Genomic DNA, 23,775 nt, shown 5'->3' with positions numbered 1-23,775 from the left:
AGATGGACACTTTGTCAGGCAGTGAAGTCATAGGACGAGGAGTAATGCCTCTAAGCCTGAGAAGAGTAGATCTAGATTAGACAGCAGGAAAAAAATCTTCACTGTGAGGGTGATAGGCACTGGCATAGGCTGCCCAGAAAAGCTGGGGTTGTCCCATCCCTTGAGGTGTTCAAGGCCAGGTTGAATGGGGCTTTGAGCAACATGGTCAAGTGGGAGGTGTCGCTACCCACAGCTGGGGTTTGGAACTAGATGATTGTTAAGGTTCCTTCCAACTCAAGACATTCTATGACTCTATGGTAAAACAGGAGACATTTCTGGCTTAAGCTCCACCATGCTCTTCATGAGAGAAGGGCAGATGGCCCCACAATTAAGATCTTCCCTTTGTGGCACTGCTGAGCTGGTGGCTCCAATTGGGTGAGCAGTGAGCCCTAAAACCTTTGTTAAAATTTTTGTTTATTTAAAATCTCAGTGACATATTTGCTATAAGCAGCTGTGCCAGTCCTGTCTTGACCACTTTACCTGGGGGACAGGCTGTGAGAGGTGGGGCTGTTCAGCTGGGAGAAGAGAAGGCTCTGGGGAAACTGAGAGCAGCCTGTCAGTACTTAAATATGGGCTGCAAGAAAGAGGGGGACAGACTCTTCAGTAGGGTCTGTTGTGAGAGGACCAGGGGAAGTGGCTTCAAACTAAGAGGGGAGATTTAGATTGGATGTAGAGAAGTTTTTAAAATATGGGTGGTGAGGCAGTGGAACAGGCTGCCCAGAGAGGTGGTGGGTGCTCCATCCCGAAGAAACTGAAGGTGAGACTGGAGAAGTCTCTGAGCACCCTGATCTAGCTGCAGATGTCCCCATTCATTGCAGGAGAGTTAGGCTATGTGACCTTTAAGAATCTCTTTCAACTCAAACTATTCTGTGATTCTATGATCTGCTGAAGGCCATCTGCTAAGTGGTTAAGATGTCCATGTTGTGAGAACTGACTCTCAAGCAGCGATTACAGCAGCTGTAGCAGGACCAGACAGCCCAGCTGAAGGGCAAATCTTGTGAGGGGAAAAAAACAAACAAAAAAATTTTTATCAGCTCATCCACTTATATCCCAGAGTATGCCACAGGGAGACTGACGAACGTGTGTGTTTGCACTCTCATGAACCCTCCGCAGCAGCTTCACAAAGCAAGGAAAGACGACTAGATTTTCACATTCCTCGCTGTCTGCCTGACCCTGATCCGGAAGGGAAAGCACATCGTCGAGCCTCAGCCTCACCAAAAGCTAACGGCGCGAGCGGGAAACCCGCCGCCCGCCAGACAACGGGACCCAGAGCGGAGCACCGGGGCCGACCCAAACGGCCCGAGGGGCGGTGCACCCCACCCCTCTAGGGCCGCCAGCACCCGCTGCGGCCGCTCGAGGATCGATGTTTCGGCGCTCGGCAGGCAGCGGCCGCGCCATGGCGCTGAGCGGGCTGCGGGTGTTGGAACTGGCGGGTTTGGCGCCGGCACCGCTGTGCGGCATGATCCTCGCCGACTTCGGGGCCCGCGTCGTGCGAGTGGACCGGGCCCCCCGCTCCGCCGTGGCCACCGACGTGCAGGGCCGCGGCAAGCGCTCCTTGGCGCTCGACCTCAAGCGGCCCCCGGGCGCGGCGGCTCTGAGGCGGCTGTGCGGCGGGGCGGACGTGCTGATCGAGCCCTTCCGCCACGGTGAGGCGGCGGAGCCCCGGGTCAGGGATTGAGGGCTGCGCCGCGGAAAGCGGCGCTCGGGGCGCCTCCACGGCGGCGGCTCTGCGAGAGGGAGAGGGCGCGTGCAGTGCAGAGGGGGATCCCTCAGTCTGTGGCCTTTTTGATGTGTGCAGGGGGAATGGGAAGGGAACAGCTTCTGGGAGTTTATTTCCCTCGGCTGGGTGGGACAGACGCGGATTTGTGGAATCCATCAGGCCAGCTGCACCAAAGGGAGAAACCGTGCTCTGCCAGGCCGTGCCCCACACTGCCTGGGGCAGGCTGAGCACATGGTGCTGGGCAACGCCCGTGCGTCTGAGAAGGCATGTGTGAGTGTGGACGGCAGTCCTGCGGAGTCTGTCGACCCTGCTCACACTTGTGAGGTTAACGTAGTAGGTAGTCCCGGAGCTTGTGATTCCTCTGCAGGCAGCAGATGTGTGTGAGATGCTTTATTAATTCATAAACCGTGTTTTTAACTTCAGGGATTCCTAGTTCAGAGGGATGGAACTTCTCCGCTACAAGGACAGAATGAGGGAGATGGGGCTGTTCAGCCTGGGGAAGAGACAGCTCTGAGGTGTCCTGATAGCAGCCTTGCAGTGTGTAAATAACAGCTGTAAGAAAGATGGGGACAGACACTTCAGCATGGTCTATTGTGATAGGACAGGGGGAAATGGCTTCAAACTAAGAGGGGAGATTTAGATTGGATTTACAGAAGTTCTTTACAGTAAGGGTGGTGAGGCAGTGGAACAAGTTGCCCAGACAGGCTGCGTGGATGCCTCGTTGCTGAAGACATTGAAGGTGAGACTGGAGCAGTCTCTGAGCACCCTGATCTAGCTGCAGATGTCCCCATTCATTGCAGGAGAGTTAGGCTGTGTGACCTTTAAGAATCTCTTTCAACTCAAATGGTTCTGTGTTTCTATGATTATCTGGAAATGCAGTCAATTCTTTAACTAGACATTAAGGTTTATGGGCCTGAAACTATAAAAGGTAAATGTTTGATCCAGCATAAATTTAATGTGAACCAAAGAGATGAGAAGGGTCTAAGTGGAAGGAGAGTTTCTTTAGGCATACATGGACTTTGACCTTCAGACAGTGATCTTGTGGCTCAGTGATTGTTAAACACCCTATCCTCACTCGTACTTGAAAATCTTGCTCATACAATAGCAGGAGAATCAGCAGAAAGTAGCTTTTGACTTCGACTGTGTATTCTGAGCCAGTACTGTACCTTTGTTGTCAAATAAGTGAATTTATGGAGGGAGTATATTTCATTTCCTGTTGGTAATTAGATGGATCTTGCCTTTCAGAATAGATGTGAGTTTGTAGAACTGTGGTACTAAATGTCACCCCCTTTCTCTGTAACATTAAATATTTTCAATGCCCAGTAATACAAGAGAAGTAGACCTGAAGGATTTTGAAGATGTAATAATTCTATGAACAATTTGAAACAAGTTGCACTAATAGGTTCTGGAGTAGAACAGACATATCAGTTATGTCAGTATTGGGACCTGTCCTGTTTAATATGTTTATTGATGACCTGGACGAGGAGATTGAGTGGACCCTCAGTAAGATTGTGAATAATACCAAGCTTTGAGGAAGTGTCAATTTGCTTGGGGGAAGAAAAGTGCTACAGAGAGATCTGGACAGGCTGCATCACTGGACTGAGGCCCATAAAGATGAAGTTCATAGAATCACATAATTTTGTGGAAGGGACCTTTAAAGGTCGTTTAATCCAACTCCCATGCAATGAACAGGGACATGCACAGCTCAATCAAGTTTCTCAAGGCGTGATACAGTTTCACTTAGAAGTCTCCAAGGACAGGGCTTCAACCACATCTCTAGGCAACCTGTTCCAGAGCCTCACCACCCTCACTGTAAAATACTTTCTGCTTATATCCAACCTAAATCTACCCTTTGTAAGATTGAAGCCATTTCCCTTGTTCTATCACCGCAGACCCTGTGAGTCTGTCCCCTTCTTTCTTGTAGCTTCTCTTCAGATACTGAAAGGCTGCTATCAGGTCACCTCAGAGCCTTCTCTTCTCCTGGCTGAACAGCCCCAGCTCTTTCAGCCTGTGGTTGTAGCAGAGGTGTTCGTTCCTTGGATTGTTTTTGTGGCCCTCCTCTGGATGCACTCCAACAGGTCTTTGTCTCTCCTGTACTGAGGACTCCACATCCAAATGCAGTACTCCAGGTGAGGCCTCACCAGCACAGAGTAGAAGGGTAGAATCACCTCTCTCGCCCTTCTGGCCAAGCTTCCTTTGATGTAGCCCAGGATACAATTAGCATTCTGGGCTGCCTCATGTCCAGTTTCCCATCCACCAGTACTCTAGGTCTTTTTCAGCAGAACTGCTCCTTTCATCCCCCAGCTTGTAGCGGTAGTGAAGGTTGCCATAACCCAGGTGCAATATCTTGCATGTGGATTTGTTGAACCTTGTGAGTTTCACCCGAGCACACTGCTCAAGCCTGTTTACGTCCCCCTGGATGGCATCCTGTCCCACTGGTGTGTTGCCCGCACCGCACAGCTTGGTGTCAGCAGCAAACTTGCTAAGGGTGCACTTGTCTGCACTGTCCATGTCCTTGATGAAGATATTAAAGAGTATAGATTCCAGCACTGACTTCTGGGGACCTCACTTGTCACTAATCTCCATCCAGATGGAACCATTAACCACCACTCTCTAGACTCAATCCTGCAGCCAGTTCTTTGTTCATTGAACAGTCTATCCATTAAATCCATATCTTTCCAATTTGGAGAGAAGGATGCTGTGGGATACCTTTTCAAAGGCTTACTAAAGTCCAGATAGATGACATCAGTGGCTCTTCCCTTGTCCATTGATGCAGTGACACCATCATAAAATGCCAGTAAGGTTGGTCAAAGAGGATTTGCCCTTGGTGAAGCCATGCTTGTTCTCCCCTGTCACCTCACAGCCTTCCATGTGCCTTAACATAGCTTCCAGGAGGATCTCCTCCATGATCTTCCCTGACACAGAGGTGAAACTGACAAGTGAGCAGTTCCTGGGGTCACCCTTTTTACTCTTTTTAAAAATGGGTGTGATGTTGCCTTTTGTTCAGTCACCTGATTGCCGTGACTTTTGAAATGTCGCTGAGAGTGTCTTGGTGACTACATCAGCTCATCCCCAAAGGACTCGCAGATGCATCTCATTGGAACCCACAGACTTGTGGATATTCAGGTTCCTCAGGTGCTCGCAGACCTGATCTTCCCACATCATGGGAAGGATGTTATTTCCCTGACCTCCCACTACCTAACCAAACATTTGAGGGCTGTGTGGCGAGCAGTTGTCAAGGAAGATGGATGCAAATAATTTCCTCAGCCTTCTCCTTGTTACTGTTTTACCAGCTTGCCCATATCACTTACTAGGGGAGTTCACCCTCCTAGACTTTCCTTTTGTGGCTGACGTACTTGAAGAAGCCTTTCTTTTTGGCATCCCTTGCCAAGGTCAATTCAAGCTGGGTCTTGGCTTTCCTGACCACATCCCTATGTAGCCCATCTTTTGACCACAAACTCATTGCCATGTAAGCCATTTTGTTGTCCAGAAAACCAAAGTTCTGGCAATGGCAGCAGCCACAAAACCATTTATTAAAGATAAGATCCTTTGTTTTGTTTCTGTGTCCTTAGCCAATACAGGAGGCAGAGAGAAGATGATCAATGCATTCAATTCCTTGTTGTCTCAAGGCCCTGAAGCCCTTGACCCATGTATAGCTGCTTCATCTTCCCCTGTATGGAAAAGCATACAGAGTTGTGGCCTTGACAGCTGGTCGAGGTTTCCTGGTGACATCTTGAGTCCCAGCAAACTTCTCTAAGAACAGGGTCTGCTCATCATGTTGAACATCAGTTCCTTGGAGAGAGTAATCACATACAACTAATACCCATCTCTTTTTTCTGCAACATGACTCAATAAGACCAAGTACCAGGTCCTGCACTTTGGCCACAACAACCCCAGACATTGCTACAGGCTTGGAGTGGAGTGGAAGACAGTGTGGAGGACATGGACCCGGGGGTGCTTATTGATGTTCAACTAAACATGAGCCAGCAGTGTGCCCTACTGTCCACGAAGGCCAATGGCATCCTAGTTTGTATCAGAAATTCTGTAGCCAGCAGGAGCAGGGAGGTGAATGTCCCCCAGTACTCAGCTCTGGTGAGGCTGCACCTCAGGTACTATGTTCAGTTTTGGGCTACTCACTACAAGACAGTTGTAGAGGCCTAGAAGCATGTTCAGAGAAGGGCAGTGAAGCTGGTGAGGGATCTGAAGCACAAGTCTTAAGAGGAGTGTCTGAGGGAACTGGGATTGTTTAGTCTGAAAGAGACTCAGGGTAGACCTTATCACTCTCTACAGCCACCTGAAGGGTGGTTGTGATGAGGTGGGGGTTGGCCTCTTCTCCCACATAACGAACAATAGGGCTAGAGGGAGTAGCCAGAAGTGGGGCCATGGCAGGTTCAGGCTGGATAGTGGGAAGAATTTCTTCTCTGAGAGGATGGTCAGGTGCTGCAAGAGGCTGACCAGAGCGGTAGTTGAGTCACCGTCCCTGAAGGTGTTCATGAAACATTTAGATATTGTACTGAAGGACATGGTTTAGTGGGAAATATTGGTGGTAGGTTATGGTTGACTGAATGATCTTGGAGGTCTTTTCCAACCTTGATGATTCTGTGATTCTATGGGGAGTCAATCCCCTTCTCTCTGAACTGACTCTGCCTGCAATCAGTACAGATAATGGCTTATAGTCTGACCAGAAGGCACTGAGCCAATAAAGATCTGTATTTATTTGCAACTTAAATCTGCTTCTTTTAAATCTGTTATTTTAGAATGCAAGATCAAAAATTTAGGCTTGATTACTGTAAACTCATGCTGATCAAGCCTGTATTTCATTGATTTCTAAAAGTTCCTTTTTCTCTGCATTAGAAAACAACACATTTTCTTTTGTGTAATTATTGCAAATAAATTGTGGAATATATAGTGGCACGTCCATTTGCATTAGCGAGTTAAAAGATACAGGAATGCATGTTGTACTGAGAGGCTAATATGATGAAGAGAATGAGCCTGGTCTAGTGGTTGAAATTAGATGATCTTAGAGGTTCTTTTTAACCCAGGCCATTCTATAATTCTGTGATATATTCCAGTGAAAAATTGAAGCAATTTCATATAATTTAGATGTGGAAACTGTAAGAGTAAACTCTTTCCTGGGGTGAATTGTTTTAAAGTTATGCCTGCTTTTGGTCGCTTTCTACTATAGAGCAGAGCAAGCTATTGGCCTGCTTTTGGAAAACAAAACAGAAAGCAGAAGAATAAGAAATGACCCTAAACCTTAATTTGCATTTAATTGGCTTGCATTCAAAATGTATGCAGTTAGCTGGTAATTTGTTACATTCTGACTGTTAATGTTTTAATATGAACAATGATTTAGAATATGTTTCAGAAATGGCAGTACATTTCTGTTGTTTTATGAGTAAACCTTGAATCATCTATATTATTGAACATAAACGTGAATTAGGATTCTGTGCTTTGTCTCATTGAGGTGTCATGGAAAAACTTGGTCTTGGTCCAGAGATCCTTCTGCATGAGAACCCCAGACTCATCTATGCTAGACTCACTGGATTTGGTCAGACAGGAAAGTATGCCAAGTCTGCAGGACATGACATCAATTATCTGGCTTTATCAGGTAGGCTGTAAAATTTTCTGTTGAATGAAGTGTTATTTTTCTCCTCAAGACTCAAGCATTCACTGAGAAGTTCTTTGCACGTAGCTCAGATAACCTCAGATGCAGTCTGATGAGACAACTGACCTGCTCTAAAGCATATCTATCAATGAGAGGAGGATTTCTTTCTCCTTCTGCTGCTCCCTGCTCATTTCTCCAGTCAGCTCTGGTGCTTGCTTAACCCCTGTGGAAACTCACTCAGCTCCTTAACAAGTCAGAAACTAACTAGGAAAAAAGAGGATGTTTTTCTGGCAGGAAATTGAGATGAAGCAGTTTATTAAGAGGTCTGACAGATATAAAATTCTTGTATGAGAAAGGATGAAATGCTGTCTGGACTGGACAGTTCTTTTTGGCAGCAACAGTGAGCTGTTAGGCTAGACCAACATGACTTCTCAGACTGTACAGTTTTTTCCTTCCTTTGTGTTATTTATTGGAATAAGATTTTTTTCTTTATAGAAAGGATGGAAGTTTTTACGTATTTTTGTCTTTCTTTGGGGCTTTTCTCCTAGAAAATTTGATATAATCCCCAAAGTTCTGTGGATAATTTTGTGTATATTTGTGAGCATCTGCTTTAAAGTAAAGGAAAGGAAAGGAAAATTAAACAGCCTAAGTTATGTGAGCATGTTTTGCTTTTCTTCTCTAAATATCTGTATTGATACCAAGTGAGGAGAAAGGAAGTTTAAAATAACCTGGTTTTGTCTGTAGTGCTGTTTTCTTACGGTATTGTGTTATGGACAGAATGCTGATTTCAAGTATCACAGTTCTACAGGTATGCAGCATTAAACAACAGAATTACCCAACTCTGATGATAGCAATCAGTGCACCATCAGTGCTGTCAAGCATGGCCTCATTTACTGCTGTTCTCACTACTTCAGATTCTGCTGCTTCTCCAAATGTATGTGGGAGGAGAGAAATCGGGCCAAAAAATTCTTGGTTTCTGCCAACTTGAAAGAAACAAGACAAAGTATTTGAAAGATATCTGTCCTCAAAAATTAGATATTACATTGTGGGTAATTTCCTGATGAACTCTGGCTTTCTTTGAATAAGTATGTTAATGTGTTGGTGACTAAGAACCCTAAGATAGTTAAAAGAGATTTCAGTCGGTGATGTGGCTTTACATTTGCACTACAAACTTTGCAGAATTATTTGTACAGTCCACTCTGTTGTCTGTACTCAGGAAGTGAGTTAGAGCATTAGCTAGCTAAATAGTGCCTTAGAATCACACAGTTCTCAGGAAATTTTGACAATGTATATTGTGAGTCTCAGGCCTTAGGCTAAAGGCTTAGGACAGACATGACCATGTGCATACTTTTATTTACCCAGAGGGACCTACAAGGAAACTAAGAAGAATGAAGTGACAGTAATAAGGTTGTTCAGGATATCATAAAAATGCTGACAGATTCAGAGCTCTGACTGAAGTAAATTTACCTACCCTTTACTCAATCCTCTTTCATCTTCTGCATAGTTTCTGGCATAAACATAGGTTCCTAGTGTCTGTTGCATGCAATCAAAGGTTACCTTTGTATGTTATTCATCCATTCCTCTGATACACAACCTGTTTTTCAAGGATAGTTCAGGTGAGAGGATAGAAGTGAGGATGTCAGCGTGAAATCCTTTGTTAGTACTGTTAATTTGTAGGTTATGTGCCCTGAAGATTGCACATCTGCATTTTTACTTTAAAAGCTTCAAGTGAGAAAAATTCACTGTTGTTGCTCTGGGGAATGTTCATAAAGCCTACTGAATTTTTTGTGGGGGTTCTATCCATGCAGAAGTATTAATATAGAATTATTGCATACAAGTTAATTTTCTGTGAAATGTTGTACTTACGTAGCCAAATGATCGGTGATTTATCTACGAGATCCTAACTTCTTTATTAATTTATATATTTACATATGTCTTTACTGATGTGATTTCAGATATCCTGTTATTTTGTGAATGACAGAGTAACTATTTGCTAAAACATGGCTGGAGATGAATCAGAAAGCCATTGGGAAAAGTTTGCTTTGGCCTGTATTTGCCTGCATAAATTGAAAAGAATGAAACTTGGCTTACAAATATCTGTTTTAATGCGTATGTTTGCTTTGTTTGCTCTGCTTTCAGGTGTGCTGTCAAAGCTGGGTAGAAAAGGTGAAAATCCATATGCACCTTTAAATCTCCTAGCTGATTTTGCAGGTGGAGGGTTGTTATGCGCACTGGGCATTATTATAGCCCTTTATGAACGTACCATATCTGGCAAAGGGCAGGTTGTTGATGCAAGTATGGTAAGTCTTCTCTTGGGAAAGGGGTGGAAAAGTGGTTGAATTTGTTTGTTAAGACTTTTTTTTTTTCCCCCTACTCTAAATGTCTTAAAGGGAGGAAGTTGGAGCTATTGACAAAGGTTTAAAATTGCGAACTTGGAGTGGGAAAGTAAATAACCTCATAAAACGGCTATTTTTTCTACCTGTAGGCAGATTTCACAGGTCACTGTTACCATGACATCCTTTCAACATGGGAGACATACTGAAGCTCTTCTGCAGTGCCTTTCCCTATTTTTCTTCTGCCAGTCTAACTTATCATAGAATCGTGGAATGGCCTGGGTTGAAAAGGACCACAGCGATCATCTAGTTTCAAACCCCCTGCTATGTGCAGGATTGCCAACCACCAGACCAGGCTGCCCAGAGCCACATTCAGCCTGGCCTTGAAAATATGGAAATTCAGAGCAATTTCATTCAGAGCACTTCTTTAAAAACTGTTAGCTGTGTACATTTGGTGAATAAATTTGATATTTGGAAATAGGGTATGCAATAAACAACTAATACATCACAGCAGAAATAATGGTCCTAGTAAAATATTTACATTAGTTTTGTCCTAGATAAAACTGCTTGTCAATTAGAGGTGGATCATGTCTTATGAGAAGCACTGTTCCCTAGAAAAAATTACACAGCCATGCATCATTGGCAAGAAGTTAATTTCAAACACTTTGCATTAATGTGCTGTAAAATAAAGGATAATTCTTTTATTGCTTAATAATTAATATTGTAGAATTTTTAATCACAGAATCATAAGATGGTTTGGGTTGGAAGGGAGCTCAAGGGTCATCAAGCTCCAACCCCAGTACAAGGCCACCCATTTACACATATAGAAATAATATATATTTACATTTATTCTTGAAACCTTGCAAGTGTGCTGTCTTCCCTCCTCCCCTCCTCTCCTCCCTTCTCTCTTTCACTTTCCTCCTCTCTGAATTTGTTTGTGGGCTTATTTTATTTCTAACTATTTTTTAAGTGTTTTTTGCATTCAGGTGAATGATGGGCAAAGGATTGTGTTTAGTAAATTCACAGAGGATGTGGATGTGGGAAGAGCTGTAAGCATGTTGGATGACAGGATTAGAATTGAAACTGACCTTTACAAATTGGAGAGATGACCTGAAAAGAATTGGCTGAAACTAATTGAGACCTCTGCTCTGTAATTTTCTAAAGCAGAAACAATTAGCTGCACAAATGTGATATAAGAACAATAGGCTGAAGTATCATCCTGAAGATTTATGGTAGTCACAAGATTAACATGAGTCAACAATGTAATGTTGTTGCAAAACACATACATACTGTATTGGGATGTATAAACAGGAAATAGAGGCGGCAGGGGTTCTTAAGTGATTTTCCAATCTGATCAGTATTTCTAAAGCCTCAGAAAAATACTTTTTCTGACACTGGACATTGTCCTTCACAAAAAAAAAAAATAATTCCAATTAGAGGAGATTCAATGAATATAACAGAAATGATTGTGAGCGTAAAAAACATGGCCTACAAAGGAAAATAGAGAGGATTTGCATCTTTGTGAAAACATATGGCAAGTCTTCAAATACTTAAAATACTTCTTGTAGTTCAGAATAGAATGGTTCAATTGAAAGGGACCTTAAGAGATAATTTAGCTCAATTATTTGAAGTATTACTTCATCTTCACTCACAGAATCACAGAGTTGTAGGGGTTGGAAGGGACTTTAGAGATCATTGAGTCCAACCTCCCTGTAAAGCATGCTCCCTACAGCAGGCTGCACAAGTAGGCATCTAGGTGGGTGTTGAATATCTTGAGAGAAGGAGAATCCATAACCTTCTTAGGCAGCCTGTTCTAGTGCTCTATCATCCCTACTGTGAAGAAGTTCCTTCACATATTGGTGCGGAACTTCCTATGCTCCAGTTTTCGGCTGTTACAGAATCACAGAATCACAGAATGGCAAAGTTTGGAGGGACCTCAAGGATAATGAATCTCCAACCTTGCTGCCACATGCAGGCCCACCAAACTCCCCATTTAATACTAGACTAGGCTACCCAGGGCCCCATTCAATCTGGCCTTGAGTACTTCCAGGGATGGGGCATCCACATCCTCTCTGGGCAGCCTGTTCCAGCATCTCACCACTCTCTCTGTAAATAATTTCTCCCTGACATCCAACCTAAATCTTCCCTCCCTCAACTTAAAACTATTTCCCCTTGTCCTGCAGTTATCTACTCTTTCAAAGAGTTGGTTCCTCTCCTGTTTGTAGGCTCCCTTTAGGTGTGGGAAGGCTGCAATGAAGTCATCCCGCAGCCTTCTTTTCTCCAGGCTGAACAAGCCCAGCTCCCTCAGCCTGTCTTCATAGGGGACATGCGCCAGTCCCCTGATCATCTTTGTGGTCCTCCTCTGGACCTTCTCCAACAGCTCTCTGTCTTTCTTGTACTGGGGGCTCCAGACTTGGACACAGTACTGCAGATGAGGCCTTGTCCTGTCCCCACAGACTGCTGAAAAAAAGTTGACCATGTCCCTCTGACTTCCACACTTTAGATATTTATAACCATTAATAAGATCTCCTCTGAGTCTTCTTTTCTCAAGGCTGAACAGATGCAGGTTGCTCAGCCTTTCCTGATAAGAGAGGAACTTTATATTACTAAAAAAGTGAAAGTATTAGTATAAGTTACTAAAAAATAAAATATTTTAAGTTACTAAAAAAAGATTATGTGAGTTGAGTCAGTGCAAGTCTACTAATGTCCTTGTAAGATCTCTGGCTCATTGGGAATGAAACGTGGGATATTTTTTGGTTGTAGAAACATGTGTCAGCTGCTTACCTCAGAAGAATTAAGTAACTGGTCTGGACAGCTTCATGTATGATCTCTTCTCATTGACTCATTGACTAAGGATCATAGATTTCAGTACAATGGGCACAATAGTTCCCACATGCTGAGTATGATGTAGGGTGGATGCCATGAAGTAGTATGGCAGGCACAGTGATGCTTCTGCATTCTCACATGTGTGAGTTAGGACAACACTTTGGATTCACTTGAAATTTAGACACAGAGTCTACAGCTGTTGGTAGGCAGCTGATCAAGCATGACTCACTGCTTGTGAAAAGACAGCCACAGGAAAAGATGGTGATAATGATCACTGCATAATAGTCCCATGGCAAGAGCATTTAGCTGTCTGACAGAGGCTGGGATTCCAGGTCTTTCTCAGCCTGGAGATGTTCAAAAGTAAAACTCCCACGTCCTGGAAGAGTTCCTCAGTCACGAGGATAGAAGTTAGATTGGTGTGGGTTTATTCTCAGTTTTGTTTGAACTGTTTCATTTCTGCAAAGGGAACAGAAGACTCATGGAACTGACAGAGGTCAGGTCAATCCAGGCGAATTGTGCCTCTGGATTCTCGTCCCTTCTTCAGAAGCTGTTAATGCTTTTAGCATTAGGATATCATTAAATGAAATGCCTAATGATTATGGTAATCACTGTACAGTTAGGCTAAAGTGAAGTCTTCCCATGTTGTCCTTTTCATGTTTTAAAAGAAAGTGAACCACATTAATGTATGTATGTGGTGTAATTTGAGCATGCCTTTGTAGATTTGTTGAGGATGCTAGGTACTTTGATCTGAAGTGCAGCCGACTTCATGCAGAAGCTAGCTTCCCAGGGATATTTTGAAATCCATATATCAGACCAAAATAGTAGTGCTATTTTTGGTGTCCCTGGGGCAGATAGTACAATGGATAGATATTGTCAGTAGTTCTGACAAATTTTTGGAACCAAAATCTGACTTGTAGTTAGAGCTTATTCTGGAATTAGCCCCACTTGTTATTACCCTTACTTGCAGTGTTTTTTATGTAATTCTTTGTTAAAATGAGCAGTGCAAGATAAGATCGTTAATAAAGTAAGCTCTATTTTGATATCTTTGCTGGTCTTGCAAACATGTGTATGATAGTACATATTATTTTTTCCTAAGAAAGCTAACCTCATCATATGACAATTAGGGCAAAAAGTATTTCTGTATTTGTGGCAGGAATTGAGAAAGAGGTCAAGCAATACCTGTTAAATGAAAACGTCTTCATGACTGCATATATCAAAGATTTGCACACTTTAAATTCTTGTTTTAAATGGTAGAAATTAATATATATGAAAAATTAGTAGCTTTTTATTGTGATGCATATACTGTGAAAATATGACATCATCTAATTTTAATCATGATGTTTACAGAATCCTTAGTAGCACACAGCTTGAGGAATCTTGTCTCAATCTCATTGACATTTCTATGTTTTGAGACTATACTGCATTTCTCTTAACAGTCATATATAATGCCCATATAAAAGATGTATGTGCATTATTACATGCTTATTGTATATTATATACATATAGCATATTAGATATGTATTATACATTACATACAAATATATTACATAGTATGTATAATGTGTAACAAATGCACATAGAATACTGGTGAGAATGTCTTACCAAAAAAAAAAACAACCAAACAACCTGTAATAAAACAAAATTAATACTATTTTGCCTTTCAAGCTCCTTGTATTACTACAGAGATGTGAGTGTTGACTAGATAATTACACAGCTCAGGTTTTTCACTTTTCCATTGGGCTGTTTCTGGGCAAGCCACATCTTCTCTTACAATTTTTCTTGTGCTGTCATGTCTTCTCTTACAATTTTTCTAGTGCGCTCGGAAGAAATTAGACCCTGTTGGTGAGCAAAACTGTAGAGGATGGTTTTGCTTGGAAAGACGGGAACAAGTAATTACATAAAAGCTGAGCAACCTGAATTTTCAACTAATTGTACTTTGCATAACCAAAATTTTGAGAAGAAATCTGAAACAGGATTAACCATGTTTTCTAGTGCCATATTCATGAGACAGTTGCCTATTCAAAGATTACCCTGGTACGTTGGTATACTTCTCAGTGACAAGAGGGGGAGAATGTATTTTTTAACTTAGGGATCCAGATGAGCTTTTCGGTTTTCATGTTGTAGTAAAATTTTAACCTTCAATTTCCTTCTAGTTGTAAAAATAACAGTATAGTCAGTACATTCAAGAAAATACAGTGTTCAGAATTGTATGTTTTTATATATTTTATATAGTTTTATATACAAAATATAAATACATGAAGATAAAAATAGAGAAAAACTGGTACTTAAAGGATTGATGCTTACTGGTATAGGTATCTTGATTTCTAGAGGTAGAACACTTGATGGTATGCAGTGTTCTACAGAGGCAAGAAGTTTATTCTTTCAATTAAAATTACTTATTGTTCTCTCTTAGTGGATATAAAATCACTAAAGATTTACTGAAGCTGTTGTTTTGTTTTTCTGTGCATCTTTAAGGTAGAAGGAATAGCATACATAAGTTCTTTTCTGTGGAAATCACAAAATTTAGGACTCTGGAATAGACCGCGAGGTGAGAACTTACTAGACAGTGGTGCACCATTTTATGAAACCTACAAGACCTCGGATGGAAAATTCATGGCTGTTGGTGCTATTGAGCCTCAATTCTATGACCAGCTAATAAAAGGTGAGTAGCCTTGAGTAGTTTTTTCTCATCAACAATGCATTATTGAATGACATGAAGTTAGTCCTGTTGATTTCTTTGTAAAAGCCAAACACTTCTTGAAACCAAATGGATAGTATGGTAGCAGAAGACTTTCCTCTTCTAGGAATTGATTTGTTTGTTTTTCATCCTTTTGTGTTACCCTTGGATACTACACTTAAATGAGAAATTTTATTCTGGAATTACAGCATTGGTACTCCGTGATGTGGCTTGGTTTAAGCACTAATAAACTATTTTTTGGAACCATTTTCTTCAATGGAAAGCGAATATGCTTTAAAAGAAGGCTTAATTATTTGATACAGCAAATAAGATTGAAAGCAGTTTCCATTATTTCTGCTATAAAATATTTAAAGAGGATTGAACTTATTTTAGAAGTAAATGCTTATTGAAAATAATTAAGGTAAAGTGGAAAATTTTATAAAAAACAAAATTTTATGTATTAATTTCTGTTGCAGATTTTGAGTGTTCTTTTTTCGTGTGTGTCCAGCTATGGATGTGATTTCTGTATTTGAGTTAAGAGTTTTGAAATAGGATTATAAAATTCAGTTTGCCTGTTTGATAAATTAGAGTGAGTCATGATATAAAAACTATATGAAATGATTAAAAAGTATCTAGGGGAGTGTTGTGAAGATGGTGAGCCTCTGGAGGGCAAGATGTGTGAGCTGAGGGCTCTGGGTGTGCAGGGCCCAGAGCAGAGGAGCTGAGGGGAGCTGATGGCAGCTGCAGCTCCTCACAGGGAGCAGAGGGCAGTGCTGAGCTCTGCTCTGTGTGAAGATGACAGGGCCCGAGGGAGCGGCATGGAGCTGTGCCAGGGGAGGGGCAGCTGGGGGTTAGGGAAAGGCTCTGCTCCAGAGGGTGGTGGGCATGGAACAGCCTGCCCAGGGCAGCGGGCACAGCACTGGAGCTGCCAGAGCTCACAGAGCATTTGCACAGTGCTCTGACATTGGATTTGGATTCGGGTGGTGCTGTGTGGAGCCAGGAGTTGGACTCAGTGATCCACGTGGGTCCCTTTCAGCTCAGAATATTCTATAATTCTGTGCAGAATCATTATTGCATGAGCTTAAAACATACAGTAATGTTTTAATTTCATAAATTTATGGCATTAATGAAATTAAATCTTACTTCCCAAGATAATTTGATATATGTTTTCTGTTTCTAGTGTTCTGAGTATGAAATATATCAAAAGTTGTCAATCTAATTTTAATTTTGTTTAATGAGGAGTACCAGCATATGATATAGCTAATGTGGATATATTCAGACGGTGTTACGTGTACAGCTTTTTTGTACAGATGACTTAAACATGGTAAATCTTTGCTGGGTGAGGATGGCAGTGCCTTATTCAGTGACTCTTCACTGATGATTCCATCAGCTGTAGATTTGGTACCTTCTCATAGGCAGTTACTGCCAGCTCTGCCCCAGTCTGTCCTAACAAGAGCATAGTCAGTGCCAGGACCTGCACTTTTTTAGGAATTTTTGAAAATCAGGAGTGCAGTTAAGACAAGCCGACATGAAGGTATCTGGTTGTAAGATCAGACATGCCTTTGATAGCTGAGGACTGTTTATCAGAATTGTTGCATGTTGATATGTGAAATGCAAATGGCAGGCTTCTGAAGTAACTCACTGATTTGCTGAGCACTATGTGCTGCATCCAGATGGATGCCAGGTTTGGAAGATCCACATTCCTGCCTGAAGATAGTTGTACACCTGTTTCTAGTTGACCTGAGAATACCTTGTATGTCTTTAAGTTCAATTTCTATGCTACTCTTTCTTGAAAGAGTCTGTTGTTTATTTCATGCTGCAATTCTTGGAAATGCTATTTTCATCCAACCTCTGGAATCTTTCTTCACCTGCAAGAAAGAATTTGAGATGAAAAATAAGTATAAAGCTATATTGAAGTAAAATTTAACCTCCTATTTTGGAAGTTAGGGAATTGGAATTCCAGTACATGTCTGTAGGGAGAAGGCCCATATTAAATACAAAGGAAAGAAAAAAAGAAAAAATCTGCACTACTCGTGGCTACAGTGTTTTATTCTTCTCAAGAGGGTAAGTTGCAGGAATGGAATAGAATCCATAGTTGTTAGTGAAGGAAGTAGATTCTGTAATGGAGTCAAGTGTTGGTTTGTCACTTTTTCTCAGTGAACCTCTGCTGAGCACCACAGCATCCTGTGCTGATTTTTGTCCAGGATGAAGTCTTAGGCTTTTCTGTGTCAGCAAGCAAGTCACATTTTCCGCAAAAATCGTTGTGATAGATGAATCTGGTGTTCACACAGTGTATCACGATTACTGACTAATTTCTGTCTTACCTGGATATCTATTTACTGAGAAAACTGCTGAAATCTATTTTCCCCTTTGTGATTTTTCAGAAATGTATAGTGTAAATTTGGAGCAGTAGCTATAAATTCATCTGTCTTTGCTTTATTTTCATGCTTGAAAATAAATTCCATTTGCTTAAAATGTGTGTTTATTTAATTTTAACAGCTGAAGTTTCAGAAGTTATTTCAGCTGTAAAATAGCTGTGTACTTAGATGTAAGTTACAGAATCACAGAAGTCAGGAATTGGAAGGGATTTCGGAAGATCGTGTAGTCCAATCCCCCTGCTGGAGCAGGAACACCTAGATCAGGTCACACAGGAATGTGTCCAGGTTTTGAGTGTCTCCAGAGAAGGAAACCCCACAACCTCCCTGGACAACCTGTTCTGGTGTTTTGTTACCATTACTGCGAAGAGGTTTTTTTCTCATATTAATGTGGAATGTCCCGTGTTCCAGCTTGCACCCATTGCCCTTTGTTCTATCATTGGTTCTAAGTATCTAAGACTGAGATGTATAATCACAGTTGTGTGTATTTTAGCTTTTTTAAAAAATTCAATGTACAGACTGCAGTCCTTTAAGGAAATACTGCTTTTTGCCTATAATTACATTTTTTCTCATTTCTAGTCACTAATTTTCTTTCTGTTTTCTGTGAGACTGAATTAATATTTTTTCACTACACTGTTTTTAAAATAAGTTGTCTTTCCTCATTGTATTCATGAGCATATTATGAATTTTTTATACTTTCACATAGGAATAATTACCCTCTTCAGTAGCTCTGCTTGCAAGCTTTCTGAGGCAGTAATGTACTGAATTAGATCAGATGATTCGTCTTACGGCTTTGAGAATTTTCTTCCTTTCTGAGACATCTGTTACAGCAACTCAGTTTGGAATTCAAGCTTTTAGAGCTTTGACTTAGGCTGAGTTGTCTGTTCAAGGTATTAACTCTCTGCTTTGAGGTAGCTTTAAAATAGTATGTTCCAGTTTCCATAATTTTATTTCGTATTTATCTTTTTCCCCCTGTAATTCTGGTCAGTTCTGCTGGTGCTGTTCCAGATAATATCTAAAGCCTCTTTATGTCTTTCTGTCTATACTCACAGAATAAGTTACTTTTACCATTCTTTTGTAATGAGAACACAAGAATAGAGGTTTTGTGGAAGTAATAGTTGCAGATTTAAGGATTCCAAAAGTGAGTAGAGGACGTGATTTCGGAAGGAGTTGTCACTGCTCTGAGAATTCTGGTGAGCAGAAGCAAAACTGTCTTTTGGCTTTTGGTTCACTTCAGTGTTTTCCTTAAGAATTAGGAACCCAGTACTGGAATTGAATGCAGTTAATGAAATAGCGAGGAAAGTTCTTTCTTAAAGATCTTCAGAGGGAGACTTAGTAAATTAAAGAAAATACATCTTGGTTTGATAAAAGTGTTGGCTTTTGTGGATTGTGTTCAGCAGGGAAAATTAATTTTTTTACTACAAATTTATAAAATTTAAACATAAATTTGTTATATGAGAGACCGAAGCTGTATGAAATAGATATGGTAAATAGTAGTGTAATACCTTCAGTATCATGAGTTGAATTCTGATTTCACTATTTACCTTTTCCTGTTCACAAGCATGCTTAATCTTATTGCTTATATTAATTTTATTATTACAGAAGTTAGCCAGTGAATAACAAAAATACCTTTGCATTTTACAAGAAACCTGGTGTAAGGTACATGTGCTACTGATATTAAGTCTCAGTATTTGGATAAAAAGAGTCAGAATGTCTTCCTGCTGAGCTATAAACTGGCTCTGCAAGTTTCTCTTGATGTTTAGCAGTACAGTATAAGCTTAGTATTGCAGAAGCCAAGCTAAGAGAGGCATGTAGAACATGAAGTTCATATATCAGGTAAGAAGCATGAACATGTGGCAGCGGGGCTGGAACTTGATCCTTGGGGTCCCTTCCAACCCAAGCCATTCTATGATTCTAATATTCTATAATATACTTTACTGTATAAAGTGAACTTTGTGTAAATTTGCATTGATAGGAAAAGCAGAAACGGTCACAAGAAGTATGAACATGTGTTTAATAAATGTTTTACAACATTGAGCACCTTCTATTTAAAAGGATGGAAAAAAATTTAGAAAGCACTCGAAAAACATGATTAAATCTTTATGAAGGATTTCTCCAGAGCTCTCCATTTAGTGATGGTGACATATCATATACTGTTTCAAAAATTTATTACTGTTCTGAATTCAATGCAACATCGTTATTAAGAAACACAGAGTGCATGAACCTTATAGTTCACAATTAAATTGGAGGTAGTGGTCCTAATGGTTTCCTCATTACATTTTGGACAATTTTCCCACATAATTTTAGGTCTTGAGTTTGTTTTGTATGAGTTTGTTTTAAAATTTCTGCAGAAATTATGTTTCCAGTTTGTTCCAATAGTGTGCAGATAATGATTCAATAAAGCTGTGGCAATTATGAGAAACTTAAAGCATTGCAAGGAAGCTTAATTTTTCTTTTTTTTTTTTTCAAAAACCATTATGTCAAAGCTGTACCAGGTAGGTTATTAGGCTTTTTTAAACAAAAATCTTTAGATGAAAATTGAACAAGAAAAGCTTGGAAACCAGTCTTGATTGCTCTACCAGATACTCTGTGTAAAGGATATTTTGCTTTTGATTATTTTGGGTGAAATATGTCATTTTGCGGTATCCCAAACAATTCTGTGCTGTGTAATTCTTTCCTTGTTGACTCAGTTGTTCCTGCTGCAATTCTCTTCATCTGTACCACAAATGCTTAGCACAAGCTGGAAAATGAGAGGCTTTGGTGCTTAAGTGTTGTCAGTTCATACTATTTAAAGTTGAGGTCTTCAGTGGCCCTTGGAAAATGAGCATATAATATTAAATTCTAGGTTCTGCATATTGTTCTGTTTAATAGAGGATGTGTGGTTAGATTCAGCCAACTTTCCATCTGGCACAATCTCCAGACATAATTGTGTAATGGGATAACAGTGTATCTTTATTCATATTGGACTGAATGGTAGAACGAAAAGCAAAATTAATAAGCATATTGATGCTAATCAGACAGTGTTCCCAGTTTCAGGCATTGGGATGGAGTCTCAGGTAGTATACTGTTACTTAGGTTTCCACCTGTTGTGGAAGATAAATTTAAATCACCTCCTAGTTCTTAAGTAAACTCTCACACTGTTCATTCTCAGTTAAATGATCAACTCTGTTTTGTAAGGATCATTAGGTTCAATTTAATGATGGATACTTAACCACTGTGAGTACTTAATCCTTTTATGTGAGTAGTTATCCCATTATGATATGAATGGCTAGGAATATTAGTGATCTAAGGTGCATGTGAGCTTGTGACTTGATAAGGACGAAGGCTTATCATGTAATAGTAGATAATGGAGTATTCTTGGGAATCTCTAATGTGATGGGAACATTATTATTTTGCCTTTGCCTGTCTTGATTTTCTTCTAAATGTGAACTACTATATTTCTGCCTCTGGACATTAGCAATTTTCTGTGCTATATTTTGCAGTATCAAAGTAAGATTTAGAAGCATGTGTTCATTTTAAAATTACTGTTTAAGAATCTTGTGAGCAGCACCATTTCATATTATAACAGCTTTGTAATTTGGAGGCAACTCTGAGGCCCAAGAAATGCATGTGGTGGAGATTCTGAGGAATGAGAAAGAGAATGTCTTCTTTTCTTCTCCTTTATGTTCCACTTAGTTGCATTTCCACTCCTTTCAGTGATAACAAAGATGTAGAAATAGTGCAAGATACAGAAATTGCTGTTTTCTCTTTTTTTTTTTTCCTATCTGCAGCTGAAGGTGGGCGTTCTGTGTAGATGCTACATGCAAACAGCATCTGTTACATAAGCTTGTTAATGGTTGCACATCAGATCATTGTTCTGATAGTAGCTGTATCAAAAGATGTAAGGATGACTTGAAACTAAAATTTTGCAGAGCTCCACATTTCCTCTGCCTTTTGCATGGAACAGTTTTCTCCCTTTTTGTTTGTTTTAAAGCGTTATGATATAATTGTTCTCAATTGTTCAATTGTTCTCAAGCCTTTCTTAATTTATGAGATTAACTTCTGTCCTGTACTTGATTTCTGCGTTTTATCTGCTTCATTGAAGCTGTTTAAATTTCAACATGTGATCATTTTGGGTAACCTTCTATGTATCAGTTCTGAATTCTGTTTGATATAGACTGGAAATACAGGTTAATTATGTCTCTTGTTTCTGACTTCTTTTTTGCTTCTAACTTAGAAGAAATTTTAGCAATTCTTCTATCTCCTTCAAGTAGGAGTATGGAGTACAAAGAGCAGAATACATGAGAACAGAAATAGAGATGGGAAATTGCTGCAAAGGAGAGATCTGAACCTCCACACTGAGAAAGAAAGTGATGCCTAGTCGGGAGAAGGGCTTAGGACCCCTTAGTTCAGAAAATTTTCAGTACGAAGCCTACATAACAAATTGTTGTGTCTCAGAAGGGCTGTGTGTATTGTATACCTAGGTAGCCCATGTGACTGACCTTGTAAGCTGGGTCCTTAAGTAGTTAGGGGTGTAGGTTTAAGAGCAAAAGCAGAAGAATCTGAACCTAGGAAGTGTGCTGGAGAGTTGAGAGCAGTGGAAGCAGTGGATGTTGCTGGAGCCCATTTGGACTGAGTGGGTCTGAGAAGCGGATCAGTTAGCCTGTAGCCACCCACAGCCAAGCTATCTCATTTGCATTGAGCCTGACCATATCCATCCTCACTGTCTTCTCAACTCTAGCATGGAAATACCCCATGATTTTGGACTCTTAACAGCTTCTGAGCCATAAGTACATTGCTGCATCCCTCAACCCACTCAGCAGAGTTCTGTACTTCCTAGTAGATAGCACAGTATCTATTCCAGAAAATGTTTTCAGGATGTAGTGTTACCTCTAGGCAGCTGCTTTTCTTACGAAGTGTTTATAAAAATGATGAACTCAGTTAAATACTGTTTGCTTTTTTTGGAAATCATGTAACATTTTATTTTTCTGTTCCCTCACCTATGTCGTCAGTATCCTAGTGATATTTTTTTTAGTGAGTATGACATGCTGCGTTGCACTGTCTGCAAAATAATAGCATATTGATAAACATACTTAATTAGGGGCAGCATTTTATTTAATCTAAGCTAAGCTGTTCTGCTTTTCTCCTTTCAGGTCTTGGGCTGGATTCAAATAAACTTCCCAATCAGTTGAGTTTCTCTGATTGGCCTGAAATGAAGAAAAAGTTTGCATCCATCTTTGCACGGAAGACACAAAGTGAATGGTGCAGTATATTTGATGGAACTGATGCCTGTGTGACGCCCGTTTTATCCTTTGATGATGCTCCCTTGCATCAGCATAACAAACAAAGAAGTTCTTTTATCAAAAATGACCAGGAAGAGATAAGTCCTCGACCTGCTCCTCTTCTTTCAAGGACCCCTGCTGTTCCATCATTTAAAAGAGATCCTTTTATAGGCGAGCACACAGAAGAGGTACTTCTAGAATATGGATTTACTCAGGAAGAGATTGCAAAACTTTATTCTGATAAAGTAATAGAATCCAACAAACTAAAAGCTAATTTATAATCCGATTATGCAAATCGGACTTTGGGCTGATGCAGTAAGATTTAACGTATCGAATAACATTACAAATGAATATTTTTGTGTGTTGTTTCTTTTAAATGAATATTTTAAATGATGTTTTAAATCTAATGGAAAACATTGGGAGTTCTGTATTTGTGTACCTGGATGGTTTGTGGTCTACAGTGATACCAAAAATTGTTCTGAAGTTCTGTGCTGTTTGTCATAGCAGATATAAGTCCTCAAAATATTTTTTTTAACAGTATATCCTGTGAAACTTTTGGTTCTTTTAACTCGTAGTTAAACTGTTCCTCTGTAATGTATGCCATAATTAATTGAAGGCAATTCTGTTCTTAAAGTACAGTTGAATGCTTACTAAGCAGTTGATTCTTTACTCATAGATTAATGGGGATCTTAACCATATTGCTTGATTTACCTTATCATACCAAAACAGTGATAATGCTGTTTCCTTGTGTTGCTGCAGAGTTATTATGATAAAGTAATTGTATTTAATATCCTGTCTATGTTTTCTTAATACAGTCTCCTGACTGTGTTATGTTCAGCATCCCAGTTTGCCTAAAAAATAATTTCGGAAATAAATTCCCTATTATAAAATATCTGCCAAATATTGATCCTTTTTTTCTGGAAAAATGAGAGGCAC

At 40.3% G+C, this 23,775-nt stretch overlaps 1 protein-coding gene across 1 annotated transcript; it reads left to right on the top strand.

Moving 5' to 3' along the window:
* The first annotated feature begins 1,207 nt into the window (after nt 1-1,207).
* On the top strand, nt 1,208-23,731 carry AMACR (alpha-methylacyl-CoA racemase). The gene is made up of 5 exons (XM_085213198.1): nt 1,208-1,685; nt 7,227-7,370; nt 9,507-9,667; nt 15,002-15,188; nt 22,711-23,731. The coding sequence occupies exons 1-5, from the start codon at nt 1,403-1,405 to the stop codon at nt 23,118-23,120; spliced, it is 1,185 nt and encodes a 394-aa protein (XP_085069324.1). The 5' UTR covers nt 1,208-1,402; the 3' UTR covers nt 23,121-23,731.
* Nucleotides 23,732-23,775: the final 44 nt, after the last annotated feature.

The sequence above is a fragment of the Meleagris gallopavo genome, chromosome Z (genome assembly GCF_905368555.1).
Source record: "Meleagris gallopavo chromosome Z, MGAL_WU_HG_1.1, whole genome shotgun sequence".
NCBI lineage: Eukaryota > Metazoa > Chordata > Aves > Galliformes > Phasianidae > Meleagris > Meleagris gallopavo.
The sequence above is the reverse complement of the archived record's forward strand: the minus strand, read 5'-3'. Positions and strand labels throughout refer to the sequence as shown.